This window comes from Protopterus annectens, chromosome 11.part0, assembly GCF_019279795.1.
Source record: "Protopterus annectens isolate FY-2018-M chromosome 11.part0, PAN1.0, whole genome shotgun sequence".
Classification (NCBI taxonomy): domain Eukaryota; kingdom Metazoa; phylum Chordata; order Ceratodontiformes; family Protopteridae; genus Protopterus; species Protopterus annectens.
The window spans coordinates 1,233,981,691-1,234,004,570 of record NC_056745.1 but is presented as its reverse complement, the minus strand read 5'-3'; the positions used below and the strand labels follow the sequence as shown (position 1 = coordinate 1,234,004,570).

The 22,880-nt window shown below is 37.7% G+C and overlaps 1 protein-coding gene across 1 annotated transcript in view; it reads left to right on the top strand.

Annotated features, from left to right (window-relative positions):
- LOC122815049 (extracellular calcium-sensing receptor-like) overlaps positions 1-22,880 on the top strand; it is a 156,854-nt gene that overhangs the window by 51,454 nt on the left and 82,520 nt on the right. The window contains exon 2 of the mRNA XM_044087296.1: positions 545-839. Coding sequence (XP_043943231.1) covers positions 545-839 — 295 coding nt within the window. The remainder of the gene's footprint in view (positions 1-544; positions 840-22,880) is intronic.

The window sequence follows — 22,880 nt, the reverse complement described above, 5'->3', positions numbered from 1 at the left end:
GGAACAGGTTTGATTGTTGCATTTGTGTCTTATTTTTCCTTTCATTATTAGCAACAGTGTTAACACAGAAGAGTTTGTCCTTGCCCATTTCTATGCATGTTTGCCACCAGTTAAAACTGCATCACTCACACTGATATTTTACACCAGCACAAGCACTAATTAACTCTAGAGGGCAAGTCTGTTCTTAATTAATAACATCACAATATCTCAGAATGCTTAGCTTTCCATACCCAAAGACATCTTTATTTGCATTTAACTGATTTTATATGTACTGTGTCCCTATTGTACACAAATACCTCAATCTTACACACACATACACGTGTATATCTATCTCATTTCTATGCTGAGAATCAAGGATCACGTTTTCTATATGAGATTTCCATGTATTTGAAATACTGCTGCAGACATCTTCCAGCCTGGCCATTTTGTTATGAATATTGCTAGAGAAGTCGACTAGAATTTAAAAATGTGGTTAGAGTAACATGAAGTGGAGCATATGTTGTCCCATAAATTACTGCCTTGCTTTATTTTCACTATGTTACAGGTTTGAGTTGAGAAGGTATCGTTGGATTCAGAGTCTAATCTTTACGGTTCAAGAAATTAACCAAAATCCTTATCTCCTACCAAATGTAACTCTGGGCTATGGAATTTTTGATTCATGCAATGCTGAAGCCAGGGCTCTAAAAGGTGTTATGTATCTACTTTCTGGGAAACAAGACCAATACATTCCTAATTACCACTATCAGACAACTAGTCCTCTTGTAGCCGTTATTGGAGATATGAGTTCCCAAGTATCGATTCAAATGGCTAGAGTATTAGGAATCTACAGAGTTCCTCATGTAAGAATAACTGTCATTTACATATGAAATGTAAGGGTCTATATTGAATTACCGAACGCTTAAAAAAGTGAATGCTAATTCATCGACCCCTTTTAAGCAAAAGCTTACAATCTCGAACACCCGGAACAGCGATTTTTTACACAGGGCAAAAAATTGCTGGGCCGGATTCAGGAGTTCACCATTTCCTCCACTGCGGTGCGATCTCGGAGTTGGTATATTTAAGTAGGGGGTGTGTGTTCAAGATTGTAAGCTTTTGCTTAAAAAATGGTCAATGAATTAGCGTTCGCTAATTCAATATAAACCCAAATGTAAAGGATTTCTGAACTTTTAAAAATGAAACATTCTGTTCATCTGTGAAGAAGCTAGAGAAAGTAATTTGGTATATGTCTGCATAAAGACAAGAAAGTTACTGTGCATCATATTTATCAGAAAGCTACATAAACCCTCATATAATTCAGTCATTTTGTATGGTTTTTATTCTGAACTTCTTACATTTACAAATGTATGATGTGGATCCATTTAATACTCTGTTAATTTGTTAATTTTGGAAATAGCTACAAATTTAAGGTGTCCATGTAGTACTCTACATATTTTGGAAGTCTTTGAAATTTGCCAATATCCTGGAATCTAAGTTATACTATATGAGCAAAGCTAGTGAGCAATATCAGAAAAGTTAATTCTGATAACTCATCGTAGTGAAAATACTTCCTAACAAAGCTACTACTACAGTGCTAGACAGACCCCAACTCCAGCCAACATCCCTACCATAATGTTTCAGTTTTGAAGTTACAATATGAAAATCTCATACCAGCCCCAGCTTTCCTTTCCTTTCTTACTGTTTTACTGTTATCCTGCAGTGATGAAATTCAAGTTTAATGACAGCTAACTTAAAACTGGTAACTTAGAATTATAGAACTTTGTGTGAATATTCATAAAAAAACACATTGAACTAATTCCAACTAAAGAGTTTATCTATTGCTAGTGTGCACAGTCTGTCCATGTTGAATAAATAAGTATAATTTAATTCTGCCTCTGTTAAAAGTATCTCCTTGTTCCAGTTTGGGATACACTACAAAATTCCACATAGCATCCCTTTCAGATACATACATCATGTGCCACATTCTCTTATCTGTCTTTCATTAAACAACCAGGCTTTCTTACCTTGGCCAACATGAAAAGGCAATGGAAGTATGAAGCAATGGTCACTGCTTGGCCTCAAGACTATAAATGACAACTCACAAACTGAGATGTCTAGTAATCTGTGAATATATTTGGTTTCTAATAGCTTTTGATATTTTATATGATTTGGATTAGGTAACTTTGATTACTCTTTTGATGTCTTTCTTGCAGTCCAGGTCATGCCCAAAAAGAGGTTTTGAGCAAGTACACTTACCCAGTTACCAGTTGTGAAAAAAACTAAATAAACAAAGCTTCAGTCTGCAGCCAGCAGTTAGAATGTTTCCTGACAAATGTTTGTTCATTCAGCTGGGGTCTATGAGTGTAGAAGTTTTGAGTCAGCATTTCTGAGAACAAGTTCTTGTCAATACTTAACTAGGCATTAGCTTTAGTAGTTTGCCCATTCTATCTATCTATCTATCTATCTATCTATCTATCTATCTATCTATCTATCTATCTATCTACCTATCTGTCTATCTAACTATCGTTCTTTCTTTCTTTCTTTCTTTCTTTCTTTCTTTCTTTCTTTCTTTCTTTCTGTGTATATGTGTGCGCCTATGTGTGTATCTATATGTGTGTGTGTGTGCAGGGGGGGTGAAAAGCTAAAGTAGAGTATGGAAACCTTTCAACTAAAGCTGCTTCGAGGGGATCATCGGAACTATAGGGCAAGGAGGGAGTTAGCACCCCCACACTCACTTTAAATAGAATGACTGTCTTCTCAACTCTTGGCCTAATGGTAAAAGAAAAAAAAATGAATGTAGCAGTAGGAAATGGAAACTATTACTGGTCATTACTTGTGTATTTCAGTGGATAATCAGATTAGGGATGAAGTCAGGCTGGGCAAAGGGGTTGTCGAATGGCTGTGTTTTCCTTAACTTTGTCTGATACACCTGGTGTTCCTCATATTTTTTTCTGGTAAATGGATTGCAATCACTGAATAAGGACAGATTTCAATTTCAGACCCTCTATCCTTCAGAAAATGCACATTATTGAAAAATTTCTTTCAAGTTAATTTCTAAGTATACAAGGGCAATATTTAACATCTCTCCCTGATTTTGTGCCTTTGCTCTTGTTTCATGGCAGAGAGGTTGAGATGTATAGTAGAGAGTGGTAACAGAATGTACATTTTCTTTAACTGTTCTGTGTAATTTTACTGTTTGAAAAATTGCAGCCAGTATTTTTACCTCATTTGAAGCACTAGGGCTCTAGTTTTCTTAATCAAGTCTGGATAGTAAACACTAAACATTGTTGTTGTAAATGGCTGTATTTGCATTCAGATACTATAAGTTCCCTGCACAATAATTCATTCCCTCTGCATTTGTCAATGCAACAGTATTGAAAGATCTGGAAACTATTTTAGGCACACAGTGTTCAATGTTTTTATTACTGTTTTTATTTTATGTTTAGCAGATGTTCAGCTATATTCCTAAACAAATTTGCCTGAACAGTAGTTTTCTTTCTACTTTTGGTATGTTTCATTGTTAGTTTCTTACTAGGCTATTGACCCTGAAGGATCTTGAGAAGCCTAGCCATTCATTCCCATTATTTTTTTTTTATTTGTTAGATAACTCCATTTTGCTAATAAACATGTTTTCCAGTGATATTCCACCGTATGTCCTACTTTTTCAATTTTTCTGGTATTAAAGTACCCTTTAAGTAAGTTTTCTTACCTAAGTATAAATATGATGAGGTGGCAGGGAGTAATTTGCTGCTGTCTGATGGGTAGACAATACTGAATGAGTTCTAACAATGTCCTTGCAGTTTCATAGTTACTATGCTATTAACTCTGGAGGATGTTTAGAAATCTGTCCATTCATTTTCATGAAGTTCCTTTAGCCCTTGTAATTTAAATATGAATAAACCAGAACAGGCAGAACATTTACAGAACATTTACATGTTGCCATAAGGGACACGTGCTACTCCAGGGATGAATTTGTGGTTTCCCATTCCTTCATCCTGATAATGTTTTAATGAGGTAAGAGAAGTACTTTTTTGTGTGGAAATGAAGACAATTCCAGAGAAGCAGAACTCTCTATGATGCATATCGATCTCACCAACATGTTCTATTTATGTTGTAGAAGAGATTAAGATCTCTTGAGATGGTGTCTATGCCACCATTGGACTTAAAATGTGCAGTAGGTCTGAGAGGATAGGATCTGTTGAGATTCTGCATGTGAAGTAATGGTCACCTCTCAGCAGCCCGTATGATATTGAGAATAGGGACAAAGCTTTGAGATAATCAATGTTGTTCTTTTAATTTACATCCTTGATTTTCTTGGTGAGGAAATGCTGCAGGCATTCAAGTTTTGTCAAGTAACTGGACAGGTATAAGCCAAAAGGGACATTATACTCACTGATCAGTATAATAAGGGCTGGATACAGTGAAAGGATTATGGTATTGATAATGAAAAAATACTTTTTCACAATAGTGGATATATGGTGATCAAAGGACAGTTCACTATCTACAAAGGTTCCCAAGTCCCTAACTACTAGATTGATTTTCGGGAGTGTTTTGTCAGTGTTATAGCAGCAGAGAATGCTGTGCTTGCCAAAGGATACTATTATACATTTTTTGGCATTTACCTTTACTCAAGTTAGAGGATGTATTTGTTTCTCAGTTTATAGAGGGGTAGTTGATGTCTCCTAGGAAAATGGTGTTTGGCTTGATGCTTTGTAATTCCATACTCATCAAGTAGGAAATATGGGCCTGAGGGGACATAGATGAAATCCTATAGTTGACTATGATGTGGTAAGAAATGTTAGTAGTGGAGGAGTTTCTAGTCATTATTCTGTATAACAAGTGTGCTAAAACTAACACACTCAAAAAGAAATACTTTTGAAACAGGAATCTATTTGCTAAACATGTCTTTCATATTAAGTATAAAAATGTACCTATACTTCCAAGCTTTACTGTTCACTGTTCATTAGACACAGGTAATACATTTTTTTTCTTTACACTTTCTCAGTATTCACAGCTTCTGCCACTTTCTCAGACTTCATTATCTTCTTATGTTGAAAGAAATTATCTTAGGAATTCATAAATACTGCATCCACAATTGCAGCCAAGATAGTATTCTTAATATTGTATGCGTGATGAGTAGCAATGATAATTATATATGTATGTGGCCCTGTCAGTGTGTACTATGAGGAGACCCTCTCATCCTGGCCACAGCATAGACCCATGGCTATATCATGCTAATTGCCTCATGGCCACATTAAAGTACATGCAGCTGAGGTAAGCAATGACGGTGCATAAGTACCTCCAATAGTTGATTCGTGTACACATGCATAACTGTATAATTGCAATGTAGTCAGTGGCAAAATAAGATTATAATGTTAGCAATGAACCTACACTGCTGAATGTCATTAAATACAGAATATGTGTTACCCTGTTGTGAGTTGATCCATCAGTACATTCCACATGCCAGTGTATCCATAATTTATTGGCAAGGAGAGCCACTGCAGCATTTGGTACAAACATGGTCATAAAGCGCACATATCATAGAAATGTACCACATGTGCAGATGGATGGCCAGACCAAATAGGGCCAAGGGAGTTATCCTTCTCACTGATTATTGTCATAGCAATGCATTAGCAAGTGAAACCAAATAGGGCTCAAGGGAGTTATCTGTCCCACTGATTATATATTGTCATAGCAATGCATTAGCGAATGAAACCACTGCAGAATTTAGAGTAAAAGGAAATACAAAACACACAGATCACAGAAATGTAGCACATGTGCAGACTGCAAACTGAAAATTTGCAAAATAACATACAATCACCAGAGAATTTTAAAACTCTAGCCAGTGCAGGAGCAGAGCTAAAACAATTGGATGAATACAGTGAGCCTTCAAAGGAATTTAAATAATGGCAGTAGCTATCACTTCTGTGCCTCTGCTCAACAGTGGCACAGGAAAATAACTTTGTTGGGTGGCGTAAGCCAGGGAACCTTGTTGGCTAGGCTTACGTAGGCCCTTGGGCTGATAGCCTAGTACCTACCTATGAACCTATGAACCTATGACCAACTAACACATGACAATAATTTTTAATCATTTTTGCTGTAGTATGTACAGTGCTATTTCTAAGATTGTATATGCCCAACAATGTTGCACCATGCCAAGTGTGTATATGCCCAACAATGTTGCACCATGCAAAGTATCTCGCAATGTATGACCACACCAAAATGATTTAGAATTATATTCTCATTCATAGCATGTGTGTTGTGCATCTATATGTTTTTGACAATGCCATAGATTGGAAAAGGCCTTATAGGACCACCAGAGATGAAATGTGTGAAGCAACCAGAGGGTACAACAGAAGGCATGCAATTACAGATTGAGCACGATGGAAGTGGCAGAGAAGCCTATATCTCCCAAATTCTTTGCTCAACATTGGCTGAAGAATTCAAAAATAAAATAAACTACAAAGTGTTAAACTCTCCCTCCTAATTTACACATTGGTGAGATGAATGTTTATGTTGAGGTGAACTAAGCACATAGTAAGAAAAGATAAAGACATATAAATGGATATGAACCCATGCCTACGGCACTAATATCCTGTACACCATGGCATTAGCAAGGGATGCCATAGAGCCACTCATAGAAAAGATGAGAGAAAAACACCTTTCTTACAATGGAATACATGCTAGCAAAACATCAAAATTACACCGGGATGGGCTTTAATCCCTGCCTTTATCAATGATATTCTGTACATAAGGGCATTAGCAATATATGCCACATAAGCACTCATAGAAAAAGTTAGTGAAAAAAACCCACATTTCAGAGGAATGAAACATGTCATGGCTAGTCAATAAGATTACACCTAAATGGACTTGAACCCCTGAAGTGTACTGACAAGTGAAGTGACAGAGGAATCTGAGCTGAAGGCATCTTCAGATACACATTTCAGGAAAACATCAGATCAGTGGTGAAAACTGAAAATTAAAAACTGGAAAACAACATATCAAATATCAGGGGATTAATATCATTCTGCCAGTGCATTTACAATATACACATAGCTGGAGTGGTAGATCAAGCTGTGGAAGCTATCTTATGTGTGTATTATGTTATCTTACATTATATGTTAATGGCATGTTATTAGCAAAGTATATCATTTAGGATACTGCTAAAAGGTAGAGCTCCATGAATTTTGGACCTTTTCATTCCAAACTGGTATCATGTAGCCCAGTGCATTAGCAAATGAAGCCACAGAAGAAATTATGATAAAAGGGTCAGAAAACAAGCATTTCAAGGGAATGTTAGAACTCTGCTGAAGACTTAAAAATGTACATTGTTAAACAACACATAATTATCAAAACCCTCTCAGCAGTGTGTCAGTAATATACACATCACTCCATAGCCACAATGAGCAATGAAAACTGTTAAAATAAAATTATTAACTTGACCTTATGTCAGTATTGCCTGGTGCCAGCGATCATTAGTTAGCTCAACTGCATGATGGATGCCAATGTCTTGGTGAATACAGAAAATTCCTCCTTTTTGCTATAGGAGGACATGTTCCATTTCCCTTTGTGCACATATGGACAGCAAGGTTACTCTCCTCCAACTGTCATATAAAGTATACCATAAGATAGATTATTACGTTTTTTGTTTTATAAGCACTTTTGTGCATGTGTGTGGTATGATCATGTTTTTTTGTTAAGACTAAAGGTTGCAAAGGGTATAGGACAAAGGCAAAAAATAGTAGCAAGCAGACAGGAAGACATAAGGTTAGGATATAAGGATGGAATAGGATGGAGGTGGCTGAAGAAGATAGAAAGGCATCAGTGGCTATGAATCAGTGACTTTCATATTAATATGATACATGGCAGTACATTAATAGGGGCAGCCCCTGAAGCAGTCCAACTGTAAGGGATCATTAAGAAGACACATATCTAGGCTACATAGCACATTTTCAGAGTGAATAACAAACAGTGTAAATCAGCCATTATGCTTAACTATATTGTGGTCATGTATATGTGTGTGTCTTCTTCTTCTTTCGGCTTTTCCCAGTTAGGGGTCACCACAGCGGATCATCTGTCCACTCATGACTGGCAGTGGAGTTTTACAGTGTTAAGTTGCCAGCCAGGCACCCAACCTTCCACAGAAGGCACACACACACGCACACCTAGGGCCAATTTAGAGTGTCCAATCCACCTGCAGCATGTCTTTGGCATGTGGGAGGAAACTGGAGCACCTGGAGGAAACCCATGCGGCCACAGAGAGAACATGCAGACTCTGCACAGAAGGCACCCCAGCCAAGAATTGAAACAGAGAACCTCTTGCTGTGAGGCGGCAACGCTAACCGCTGCACCACCGTGGCCATGTTGTTTTTATTTCTGGCTCAGGTAGGAGGCTGGAAATGAGAATAAAGAACCAAGATTAAAAGGAGAAACACGCAGAGAGGGCAGCATACAAGGTGAGATAAAAAGGAACGAGTTGGACACAGGTGGGTTAGGACCATACCTTACAGCTTCTTAACTCAACCAAGCAATAGGACATCATACTTATTATTATTATTATTATTATTATTATTATTATTATTATTTATTTATTTATTTATTTATTTATTTATTTATTTATTTTTAATCAATTCCAAACTCCATGACAGCATGTACACAGTGATAACAGGAGTTTTTTTATTTCAGGGGAATTAAACAGATGATTAGCAAGACATGTTAATTATAGCTGCATGGTTTGAAACCACCACTGTGCCATTCACATTCTCCACAACAGATCATTTCCAGGTATGCTACAGAATCTGACCTCTCAACCTGTTAAAGCAAGAAATCTGGACAAGGCAATAAATAATGGGGACAAAGGCCAAAAAATAGGTACACTTTTTAAATTTTGGTCTTACAAACTTAGAACGTAGCTAGAACAACAGGTTTTGCGTTAGTATGAATTTTCTGAAAGGTATGACGGGCGAAACTCAAATGACTGTCATTATTTTCTGAATTCAATCCTCAGTGATTTGCCAGTGATTTACCAGAAAACCACAATTTTATGAGAAAGAGACCAAAAATATGAAGCAAAAATCTGCACATTCTGCAAAAATCTGTACAGTTGAGAGGTTTGTACAGAATCATACATACAAAAGGTGTTGGTAAGACATTTATCCAAGTAATGGGAAATAGGACAGCACCACTAAAGAAACAGAGCCAGACACAGTCAAGCTCATGCATGTGTCACTTATATCCCTGCAGGCCAAGCATTAACAAGGTATGTCACTGAAGCATTCAGAAGGCATAAAAACAAACAAAAAAGGAAAGAAAGTAGTACACAAGAATGGCACACAGCTGAATGATGAAAGTGTAATAATGTAAAACAACATCATTCCTTCAGCAAATTAGAACCCTGCAACCAGTGCACTGGGAACAGAATCATCACATCACCAATGCACTGAGCATTACAGGTCTTCACAGCAAGTTTCTTAAATATACTATATTTCACTATTGCTTAGCGATGCATGTGTGCTCAGTTCATTTGCATAACCAATGGCAAGACCTTAGTGCATCCAAAGAATTTTTATTCATTTTTGCCATGCGACAAGAATCATAATTTCTGTGTGGTTATAGATGACTAGCAGAGTTGCTCTTTGCCAGCCGTCATGCAATGTATGAACACAAACATATGATTTAATATATAAGCAACTGTTTGGGCATATGGTTGGTATGTTTATCCATATTTAAGTAGATTACAGTGGGAATGGGAGTGCAGGCATAAAAGAAAAGGTGAAGAGTTGAAGAAAGCAGAGGGTCGAACACAAGGTGAGTAAATAAGGTATGAGCAAGATACAGGTGAGATAAGAGCATGCCTTTCCACTTCTTAGCGCAATTATACTTGTGAATTACAATTTCTTCTTCTTCTTTCAGCTTTTCCTGGTTAGGGGTCGCCACAGTGGATCACCTGTCCGCTCATGATTGGCAGTGGAGTTTTATGGTGTTGAGTTGCCAGCCCAGCACCCAACCTTCCTCAGAAGGCACACACACACACACACACACACACACACACACACACACACACACACACACACACACACACACACACACACACACACACACACACACACACACACCTAGGGCCAATTTAGATACTTGTGAATTACAACAATATAGTTAATTTTATACTGACTGACATATTCAGTAATTTGTCAGACAACACAACTATACTTTTGTATGACAAACTAGTGGAGCCTGTCATGGATACATTAATTAAAAGTCTGTGAAGTTGAGAGGAATAGATGGGGGGTATTTTTTTGGGGGGTGTGACCCTTTCTATTTTTTTTTTTATTTTTTACTGGGAATGGAAAATTGGGGAAGAAAGTTAGGAAAGTTAGAGATGGGTTACAGGGAGGGTGTAGGTCTCAAAGACAGACATGTCTAGCAGGGTGTGGGATAACATAATGATGGATGGAGAAGACTATAATGGAGGAGACATCAGACAAACAGATGGAAGACAATGGTAAGGCGAGGGCTTGACAACATACAGGTGTGGTTATGGAGACAAAAGGGAGGAGGACAGCAGGTTTGGGGATAGGATTAGATGTTTGGATATACAATCTCTGCCAGGTTCAACACAGCAGGAAATTACTTCTCATCCTAGGAGCTACTGCATCTCCACTCAGACCTGCCACAGGATCTGGAGACAAGGATGTGACTCAATGAGTAACTGGAACATGGTCTCTATAAAGCTGATGCAGGCAATGAACCGCCTGTCCAGTATATTGGCCACAAAGTCTGGCAGCTCCTAACAGGTAACATAATTGTCACCAACTCTCACAGTGCTACTGGCAGTTATCAGTGTATCACTCCAGTGTATGACTACCTGCCACAGGTAGTGCAGAAGTGTGGAAGCAACTCTGACTGGTTGGGACCCAAATGTGCTAAATTATTATGGTGGAGGTGCTGGTGGTGGTGCATCCTGTAGGGGGGAGCAATGACAGGCTTTGCCAGCAGAGAGGTAAGTCCAGGTCTCTGCACTGCTGCATATAATAGCACCCCATGAAAAACTGTACTACAAGAGAATATAGATCAAATAGATATTGTCCAGCTAGTGGGAGAATTAGATACAAAGGAAACAAGTAAAAAATATAATATGAGCTTTGTATTTTCTTATAGCCCTGAAACAGTGGGAACAATTAAAAATGTCATTTTGAAGAATTGGAACATCCTTTTAAATGGCAAATGCATAGTAAGTAAAATAGGACCAAAACCAGAATTTGTGAATAGGATAGGTTATAATCTGAAAAAATATTTTGGAAGTGCCCAATATAAACTTTGTACGTACACCTGGAATGTTAAAATGTGAATCATGTAATTATTGTGGTTTTATAACAACAGGAGAAAAATTTACTGTTAGAACTAAGGAATATAGTATTAAGAAAAGGTTTACATGTAATACAAAAATGGTGGTCTATTTAGCTCAATGTAATCTCTCTTCAGCTTTCTACGTCGGAAAAACCAATAGAAAACTAAAAGAAAGAATATATGAACATTTGTACAGTATAAAAAAAAAATAAAATCGAGAATGCTTTAGCTAAACATATTAAACATAATCCCACTCATAGTTTTAAATTTAGGGCCGTAGATCAAATCATGGAAGACTATAGAGTGGGGGCCCACCAGTTTTTTACTAGAACAACTGGAACTTTTATGGCAGTTAAGGTTAGATGCCCATCACCCTCCTGGCATTAATGAAACTTGTTCAGTCTTGCCATACTTGAAACTTAGAAGTTTGAAGAGATAGCTGTAAGGAATTGTTTAAAGTTTGTATGTATATATATATATATATGTATATGTATATTACATTATATTTTATTTATATACGAGGTAAACATATATATACATGTATTTTTAAGAAATATATAATACGCTGACATTACTTGACTATGAGCTTTTAGAGGCATAAATAGTACTAGGATTGTCTTTAACTTTATTTAAAGTATTTAAGTAGTGAACATTATTTAGAGTTGTGAATAGTATTGTTGGTTTGGTTTAACATTTTATTAGCGAGGTTATCGCTTTAAAAGCAAGGTAGTTTAAAGAATACATTGAGACTTTTTGTAGTTAATTGTTAGTAATTTATTATGTAAATGATTTTACCACATGACTTTTGAATGTAACTTGAATGTATTTAAAAACTTCTATGCATTACTTTGTTGTTATCTAAAGAAGTTAGGTCAGTGAACCTGACGAAAAGCGCTTTATAAATTTTGTATTTTATCCTTCCTGTGTCGTCCTCTGACTGTTCAAAGTATGTAGACTAAAATTCTTGGAAATGACACTGTATTTTTCTGGAGCACAATAACTGAGAAATTACTAGATTACTCATGTTAGAGTGAAAAAAGTGTATTGCCTAAGAGTACTGTGCACTGTTATTAGGACTTTCCCCCTTTCCCAGCACTGTGTAATAATGATGTTGGTACTTACAAGTTTGTGGGTATGAGGATCGCATGGTGGCTTGGGCCCTGGAAAAAAATCTTCTCCATTACACTGATTGTAACAGGCAGAGTTCAAGCAGTTGGAATCCAGCTGTTGTGACCCATGAAATGGTGTGTCAATTTTTGACAGTAGAACTTTCTGGGAAATGCACAAAAAAGTCCAAATATGATTTACAACTAAAAAAGTCCCAAGGTTAGACCTGTCATAGTTACAATGTTCCATGTCTATGTTTTTGCACAGAACCCATGTAAATGAGAAGGACATACAAACAGCACAGCTAAAGCAATTCATCATTTGCTATACTTAATACTTAAGATGGCACCTAACAATGTATTGTAACAAAGTCACATCCAACTAAAAACAGACATTGTATCCTGCAGATAATACACATGAAGTTAAATTCCCCCTTCCAGTATGAGTAAACATCCAAAAATGTAACTAGGCAATCCCCAAACATATACAGCCCCATGATTATACTGTCAGAATCAGAGTTCTGTACTGTTTGTTCCAGACATACACATACACAGCTGCATACATACACCTGGTCATGAACCTTGTGAATAGCATAAGAAACCAAAATAAATGTTCCCATAATCTGCAGTTGATATAGCCCGATCACAGTTGCTCTGTAATGTCTCTGACAAACAAACATAGGCTGATGTCATTATAGAAAAGGCCAAGACCTTGAAATACACTAAACCAATGACATTTCTGAAATGGTATGTGATACATGGAAAGTTAAGGAGAACTTGGCCATAATGAGATGCATAGTACAAATTCATGCACAATATTTCCAACATAGTTTGGAAATCTTTCTACGTGGCCCATCTAATTGCTAAAGGTTTCGCATCTAGAAATAAAGAGGTTATAGTGCCCCTCTACTCGTCACTCATCAGACCCATCATAGAGTACGATGCCCCACTTGGGATGTAACTCACAAGACACTTCCAAAAGCTGGAGAGACCACAAAAGTACCTCACCAAGAGGATTACTGGCCTCAAACATATGACCTATGCAGCCGGACTGAAAAAACTCCAGCTGTACTCAGTGGCATATCGATTACTCAGAGGTGATCTCTGCCTGACTTACAAAGCCATGTCCAACTCAGAATTGATGGACATACTCCACCTAAAGAAATCCGAGTCCCTGCGAGCCACACGCTCTAGTGAGCTAAACCTCGCCACAACAATAAATAGAACATGCTGGAGGGATAGATTCCTGTCACAGAGACTCCCCATGCTTTAGAGCAAAATTCCAAACTACATTAGGCAGAGCCCCTCACTAACACTCTTCAAGAGAAACCTTGACGAGTGGATGGGAAACAGAAAATACACCCCTGGGATCACTTCATTGGCTAAAGCCGAAACACTCTGGCTAGGCTTATAAATGCCATCAGGCAGATAGCCTAGTACCTACCTATGAACCTATGAACCTAATAAAAGTCAAATTGTTATACACTGTGTGGTCCATTCCTTCAGCTCAAACACATACTACACCCACACACACACACACACACACACACACACACACACACACACACACACACACACACACACACACACACACACACACACACACACACACACACACACACACACACACACACACACACACACACACACACACACACACACACACACATACCCCATGGTCATAAACACAAGAAACATGTGCATATGTGTGTTTGAGCTTCTTATCATATTATCAAGTCATAACTCATTACATTTATAAAACATCAAAATGATGAAATTATAATGTCATGTTTCTGCTTTTAAATAAATTCTGTTCTGGTTGTCCTCATCTTATATTTACAAACTCCAGGTCCTATAAAAGAATTTATTATTTAGATGATCTATGGATGCAATGAGCTGTGACTTGATAAAGCAATAGGTTTCCATGAGTTTGTGGCCACATTGACTGTAATCTCATTGTGCATGTATACTTGCAATAACTGCACGCTGATGCAGGTATGCTGTGCAGTCTGATCCCAGTTCACTACACTCCTTATGATACAGTCAAAGATGGGCATACATTCTGGTACTCAGTGCCTAACTACTGCAGTTCATTATTTACTTATTACTTTAATTTGTTTACTGGGGTGATCACAATAGACCATTTGCAGGCACAGTCTGGATGAATAAATTCTCAATAAATAAATAAATAAATGAAGCAATAAATTCTTAAACAAGGAGTAATTACAGAAGGTAGAAGATCTCATTGACAATTTTAACAATATGCAAATATTAAGAGAGTAGAAAAACAAACATTAATTAATTTTAGTTGTAAATATGTGAGGGAAGCAGCAGGTGAGAACAGAGAATTTAGGTTCATAGGTAGGTACTAGGCTATTGGCCCTAGGGTCTATATAAGCCTAGCCAAAAAGGTACCCTAGCTTTCACCACCCAAGAAAATTATTTTCCTGTGCCCCTGTTGAGCAAAGCCACAGAAGTGATCACCGGGGTGAATTTCCTATTTCCCATCCAATCATCAAGATTTTTCTTGAAGAGTGCTTATGAGGAGCTTTGTTTGATATAGACAGGTAGTTTGTTTCAGAGTATGAGAAGTCTCTGGAATATATCCTTCCAGCATGTTCTGTTTATTGTGGTGATAAAGTTTAGGTCCCTAGAGTGTGTAGCTCAGAGGGATTGGGATTTCTTTAAGTGGAGCATGTCCAACAACTCTGGGTTTGACATAACTTTGCATGTTAGGCAGAGGACAGAGTAAAGCTGGAATTTTTTGAAACGGTCTGCGTAAGGCATCTGTTTGAGGCTGGTAGTCCTATTTGTGAAGTATTTCTGCTGCCTTTCCAGTTGTTGTAGATGTCTTGTAAGGTACATACCAAAGGTGGCATTGTACTCTATAATGGGTCTAATGACTGATGAGCAGAGGGGAACAATTACCTCTTTCTTTCTGGATGAGAAACCTTTTCTGATGAGGTGTGCCACGTAGAAAGATTTATTGACTACTGTGGCAATGTGATTACCAAAGGATAGACTACTATCCACCTGTTTCCCAATGTCTCTTATCACACTTTTGGTGTTAAGTAGACTACCACCTATGTACTAGTTCATGGGTACAGAGTCTTTACCAAACGGGATGACAATGCAATTTTTGGCATTGAGCTTGAGGTCATGGCTTTGACACCAGGCATCTGTCTCAGTGAGGCCTTTTGTAGGATGTCCACATCGTTAGGAGTTTCAATTATGGCTCCTAGTTTGCAGTCATCTGCAAACTTCATTAGCCAAAGACCTTCTGTGTTAGCCTGTACTTCAGAGAAGTAGATATCAAACAGGAGAGGACCCAGTACTGAACCCTGTGGTACTCCACTTGTCACTGGTCTGAAGTCGGATTTGGAGTCTGCTACTTTCACAGTGTGGGTTTTGTCAGTGAGCCAGTTGGCAACCCATCTTGTGACATAGGGATTTATACCTAGTTTAGTGAGTTTATCTATAATTCCAGAGTGGGGGATGGTGTTGAAAGCCTTGGCGGGATCTAGATAGGCTGTGTAAACCACCTTACCCTCATCTACAGCTTTGGTGACTGCTTCAAAGAAGTCTATGAGGTTTAGGAGACATGATCTGCCTTTTACAAACCCAAACTGGGTGGGGTCCAGAGTTTAGAGATTACCAATGTCTTTGTTTATAAGTTCCATGATGATATGTTCCATGGCCTTGCAGACCAAGCTCATCAGGCTAATGGGGCGGTAGTTCCCGGGGTCCATGGTGGATCCCCCTTTGTGGAGTGTGATAACAGTCACTGTGTGCCACTCAGTGGCACAAAGCCTGAGGTGAGGTTATGGCTGAACATGGTACTTAGGTGGGGTGCCAGTTCGTTCTGTAGTTCATGTAGAATGCAACCTGGGATGTTGTCAGGTCCCATGGATGCTGTGTTCTTGGCTTTGGAGAGTGTGTTTTTTACCTGTACAGCCGTGATTACAGGAACTTTGCATTCTTCCAGGATAGAGATGGGCCCTTTAGGGGGTGAGAGGGGGGAAAAGTTAACACTGAACCTATCTGCCAGGATGTTGGCAATATCAGTTGGTTCTGTATATTTATGGCCATTGTGCTGTAAGTCAGAGCAGATCTGAGTGCTCCCATTGATATTCTTGACATAGCTATAGAATGCTTTGTGGTTGTCTTTAGAAATAGTAGCGATTTTGTTTTCATAACTAGCTTTGGAGGGTTTTATGAGGGATCTCAGCTTCTTATTGAGGCTACCAGGGAATTCCTCCAATCATGGGATTTTACACTTTTTTGCAGCAGTTTCTTTCTTCTGTTGTAGAGTTTATTTATGGCAGGGGATCACCAGATTGGCCTCCTTTTTTTGGAGGATAGCATTTTGGTTCTGTTAGGGATAGCACGATCCATGCACTTGTGTAAGTGCTTATAAAGTGCATCTGTGTAGAATTCAGCAGCCATACCTCTATTTTCCATCTGGATGGGTGTTGTGAAGTTTGCCACATCTGTCTTAAGAAGCCTGATGTTGGCTTTGGAGAAATTTTTTACGGTGATTTTCCTAATGGGGGTGGGGGTGGGATGTAGATGTCTAGGGTGATTACCTTGTAAAAAATTAAGAAAAACAGTAGCAACACTTTGTTAGAAACTGAAAACTGTTTTAATGAGAAACAGAGTAGCAAATTGACCAACAACGAAGCGCTTTCACCTTGGATTCCATTGGCGTCATCAGAGTTGTAAAAAAAAGCCAAGCATAACAGCTTAAGTACCCTCATAGGTGAAATAAACAAGCAATCCACATTCTTCATACAATTAATGCAAGACATTAACTAGTTTAACTAAAGGCATATCACTAAAAGTCAAGATTTTAAAACAGTAACTAACATAAAAATAGTAAAAAACATGGTGAATACTGTTTAAAATACATTTTTAACACAAAAAAGCCTAAGCCCAAATATAAATACAATTACCTATCAAAGTTTATAATTCTAAAAGTGGAACATAAAAAACACAGATATTAGTTCAAATTAAACAAGCCCTTTGTTTCAAAATAGGGGCCAGTGATATGCTGTCATTAAGTCTTGGTGAAACATTGGCATTTAACCTCATCTGCCATTTACTTTCCCTTGCTGCTACTTCTAATTTAATGTCACCACCTCTCTCATTTTGTTGAACTTTGTCAATCACAGAAAAGATGAACCTTTTAAAGTTCACACACTTGTTACTGTGAACAAAAAGAGCATTATGCAAATCCCTATTCTTTATTGCCCATAAATGTTCATTAATTCTATCCCTTAACCTGCGCACAGTTTTTCCAACATAAAAAGATGTACAAGACACACAGGTAGCCAGATAGACTAATATGATCATGTTGCAGTTACATTTCCCTGGGCATCTAATAGAGTAATCATAATTCCCTACCGTGACATATGGCCTGTCATTAATAAACTTATAAAATTTACAGGCACCACATTTCATCATAAGGGAATGAAACGCAGGTTTTAAGTTGGTTTTAAAATACCCCTCTAAAATGTTCTTAATATTTTTGCCCCTACTGTAAACTATTCGGGGTGTATTGCCAAGAAGTTCCTTGGTCACTTCACAGAAACAAGTGTCCCAACATCTATTGACAATCGAACATATATTGTGGAAATCTGTGTTGTAATGCAAAACCATCACATCTGTAGTAATATCAATAGGTCTGGTTTGTGTCTGGCCAACTGTGGTGTTCAATATGGGGATAAAAGGTGTGTTTCTTTTTACCAAAATTTCTTTCTTAATTTTAATCAACATTCTCAATGGATATCCCCTTTCAAAGAACATCCCTATTAAAATATACAGTTAATTGGTAAAGTTCACAACATCGCTTATTAAAGCATGATAATCTCGGGTGCCTGTGAGTACAATGAAAACACATTATGTCGAATGCGTTTTCTTCGACACATGTAGAGCGAACAGGCAAAACAGCAAAGCGGCTGTTCAGCGAATTCTTTCCCTGGGAAAGAAGTCACTTGACCGCTTCATTGTTTTGCCGTTTTCTGAAGTGTGGTGTGGTGCCTTGTCCAGTATAGCTCCCGAGCGTGATTGTGCAACAGTTACTGACCTTAGGGTTAAGGTGCTGGTTAAGGTAAGTGCATATGTATGAAAGTGTTTACTGTTTTATATTTTGTTTTAAATGTATGGTTGAGTTATGTGTGTATGTGTTTTCAGTTGTTTACTTTTGTTTTGGGGGGGTAGAATTAGGGTTAAGGTAAGTGTGTATGTGTTTGGAGCTGTTTATGTAAATGTGTGAGAGTTACTGACCTTAGGGTTAGGGTGCGGGTTAAGGTAAGTGCATATGGTTTAAAATGTTTACTGTTTTTTTTTTTTTCGTTAAATGTATGTTTGGGTTATGTGCATATGTATATTTAGTTGTTTACTGGTTTTTGAGGGGGTATAATTAGGATTGGGTATGTGTGTATGTGTTTGGAAGTGTGTAATGTGTTTTTTTTTTGTGGGGGTTGGAACAGCGATTTCTTTCCCTAGGAAAGAAATCGCTGTTCTTTGGATTCGACATTTTCAGCTTTCGCTGAAAACGTGTCAATGTAACATCGTTCGCTGTTTTAAGCATTCGATGTTCGCTGTTTTAAGCATTCAATGTTGCAATATAGACCCGATAATCTCACCATTTGGCCCTTTATTATGCTTTTCAACTGGTGTGGTGGGTGGCAACTCTTGAAGTGCAACAAGCTATTGGAATAGGTCTTTTTTCTGAAGATAGTGCTGCATAATTCTTGATTTATTTCATTCTTGAACAATTTTAATGCCCAAGTAATCAATTTCGTCAGGTTTCCATGTACTAATAAACCGAAAAATATCAGTTGTAGAATTTAAATATTCTACAAATTCATCAGCTTTATCTTCAGTCCCTTGCCATAGGATGAGTAAATCATCCAAAAAACGATTGTATAATGCAATTTTGTCATAAAAGTGTGATATAAACACAAATTTCCTCTCCCATTCTAGGAGTACAAGGTTGGCAAATATGGGGGCATACTTGGCCCCTATAGCCACACCTGATATCTGGTGATAAATTTCACCCTCAAACTTCAAAAAATTGTTCTTCAGAACAAGTTCCATGACATCAGTAAGGAACACTATTTTATCAGCTTTTATTTGTGCTCTTGTGCAAACTGTCCTGAAACATCTCTAAACCTTCAGTGTGTGGAATTACAGAAAATAAATTAATGACATCAATAGTCAAGAATGAATAGCTGCCTACACTTTTTACAGTATTAGGCCTTTCCTAAACAGTGCCAGGAGTCCTTCAAGATGTGGTCAGTTTCCCTGACCATGACATTGGCCCACTTGTCAACTAATGCTGCCAGAGATTCCGTCTTGGATCCTCGAGCTGAAACTATGGGCCTAAATGGTGGATCATACAGATTTTTGTGAATCTTGGGAATTTCGAACACTGTAGATAACTGTGGATTGTCCACACATAAATAACCAAATACATTTTGATCTATAGTGCCTTGAAACAGAACATCAAAAAGAAAATAGTCACTTCTCATATATGCTCTATTTAGCTCATTTCTAGACACCCTTGAATATGCGCGGCTATTATTCAGTATATTAAACATTTTGGAGACATAATCTATCTGAGTCATTGCAACCAGCCTACCACCCTTGTCGGGCTTTATAAATCTCAGATTTTTATCACTAGCTAAGCTGGTAAGAATATTTCTTTCCTCAGGAGTCAAGTTTTCATATTTATGGCTAATAGTTGCCAAAACTTTTCTTATTTCACATTCACATATTCTTTCAAATATTAAAGTCTTAGAGTTGTTTGGGGGCATACAAGTTCCTTTTCTCATTAAAGAGTCCTGATTAAAATCAATATTCAACTGACCTTTGTAAAATAATCTGAAATTTAATTTTCTCATAAAACATTTTAAACTAATCAACATGTCAGCAATGTCATATTTGAAATCAGGAACAAATGAGAAACCTCTTTTAAAAAGTTCAAAATGCACATCGCTAATATTCAGTGCACTAAAGTTATACACTGTAAAACCATGCTTAGTAATTATTTTACAAGTTTCTACATTGTTGTCACTAAAGTTATTATGTCTTTGAACATCAGTTGTTAAAGCAGAATCAATGTTTGTTTCCAAATCACTTTCAAAGCAAAGAATGTTAGTTGTACCTCTTTCTCCCCCTCCCCATTGTCTCTTGTAGTAATGACCATTGTTCTGTTTGTTCCTGGAACCTCTGATTAGCTTGTGGTCAGATCTGACCAACGAAGAATTGACCTCTGGTATGGAACACCGGTCGCCCATGTTGGTAATGACCAGGTCTAAGATATTGCTGCCCCTGGTGGGGGGGTGCATAAGTTGATCCAAGGCATTGGAATTTATGAATTCCAGAAAACGTTGAGCAAAAGAGTTGGTACATGAGTAGTTTTCCCAGTTAATGGTGGGGTATTTGAAATCGCCCATTGTTAGGGTGTTGGGTTGTACCCTAATATTTTCCAGTGTATCAAGAAATGAGGAGTGGGAATCCTGGGGCATGGTGGAGGATCTGTAACAAGCTACAATTTGGATTGCGATCTTGCCCAGAGATAGTTGCACTTGGATAATTTTATTTTTTATTTTACATTTGTTGACCGGGCTAGTCTAGCTGGATATATATCCATTTTCAGTAGAGGCCCGGGGAGATAAGCTCCAAACAGTTAAAATAAATTCACATCAAAGAAATACATGTTTAAAATGCAGATACATTTACAGTAAAAGAGAAAAAAAGATAAAGAAATAGATAATAACTGTTCACATATTAATAAAGTATAAAAATGCAGTAAATTAGACTTGATTAGTACAAGTACTGTTTCAAGTAGTCATTCAGAAAGAATAATAGCATAATGTACATGTAATACATCTAGTAGTAAAACATTTTTTTTAGTAGTAATTAATGCTATGATGGAGAAATATTGTTAGATGATAGGATGAAGTATATGCAGGGTTCTAAAGGTAAGGATTGAGTTGTGTATCAGGAGCTAGATAGTCAGTCAGGATTAGTACAGGGGCACAACCATTGTGTTTTGAGGAAGAGCTTAAGTTTCTTTTTAAATAGAGTTGTGGAGGGAATTGTAGATAGTTCAGAGGAAAGTAGGTTCCAGTGTTTTCCAGCAGTATTGGAGAAGAGGGAATCTCCAGCCTTGTTGTTTGCTTTGTCAATATTTACAAGAAGTTTGTGTGCAGATCTTATAGACTTCAGGTTATGGTAAGGGTAAATAAGAGTAGATAGAATAGGTGTTTTGGCAGGTTGATACAGTATTTTATGGGCGATGGCTAGTTGATTAATTTTCAGCTGCTGCTGAAATTCAAGCCAGCCTAGTTGCTTTAGATTAATACAGTGGTGGGTTCTGAAAGGGTTACCTGTAGCAATCCTGGTTATGCTATTGTAGGTGTTTTCTAATTTCATAAGATTATGTTTTGACAGGTTAGTAAATATGAGTGAGGCATAGAGAAGGGAAGAGATTAGGTGGGAGTGGGCAATAGTTATTCTAGTTGCTGGAGTGAGATAGGGTTTGATTCTGTAAAGGGAGCCTATTTTTTTATTAATAGTTTTCAAGGTGTTGCTGATATGGGTGTCGAAGTTAAGGTTGTTATCGATTGTGATGCCTAGCAGTTTGGTAGTAAGATCTTGGGATATAGGTGTGCCATTTTTAGATAATATTGTAAAGTCTATTTGGGGGGATTTATTGGTAGGTGTGAATAGGAGGAGTTTAGTTTTTTTTTGGGTTAAGTAGGAGACACCGTTGTGTAAACCACTGTTCAACAGAGTTAAATATATGTTGCGTCAGAGAGTGAAGTTCTGATACAGTTGTGGCTGAGCAAATAAGTGTGGAATCATCTGTGTATTGTATGCATGTAGCTAGGGGAGCTGCTTGGTGGAGGTCATTTATGAATAAAGAAAACAGGAGAGGACCCAGTATGGACCCTTGAGGGACACCGATGTTAACTGGTAGATGGGTAGATAGAGTGGAGTTCCAGAGTACAGCTTGATGTCTGTTAGTTAAGTAGGACTTGAACCATTTAATAGGTAGAATGTCAAGTGAGAGAGATTGAAGAATTTTTATGAGTATTTGGTGGTTGACCATGTCAAAAGCCTTGGACAGGTCTAAGAAAAGTGCAGAGGAAAGGGTGTTAAGGTTACGTTTGTTGTTGATGGTGTCTGTAAAGGAAAGGAGGGCAGTGGTGGTACTGTGGCAAGGTCTGAAACCATGTTGGGTATTAGAGAGCAAGTTATTTTGGAGAAGGTGGTCAAGCAGTTGCTTGTGGATATACCTTTCCATGATCTTAGATAAGGGGGAGAGTAGGGCTATGGGGCGATAGTTGGAGAGTTCAGTAGAATTTCCTACCTTATGAAGGGGAATAATATGGGAGACTTTACAAAGTTTAGGGACGTATCCCTCAGTGATGGTTCTAT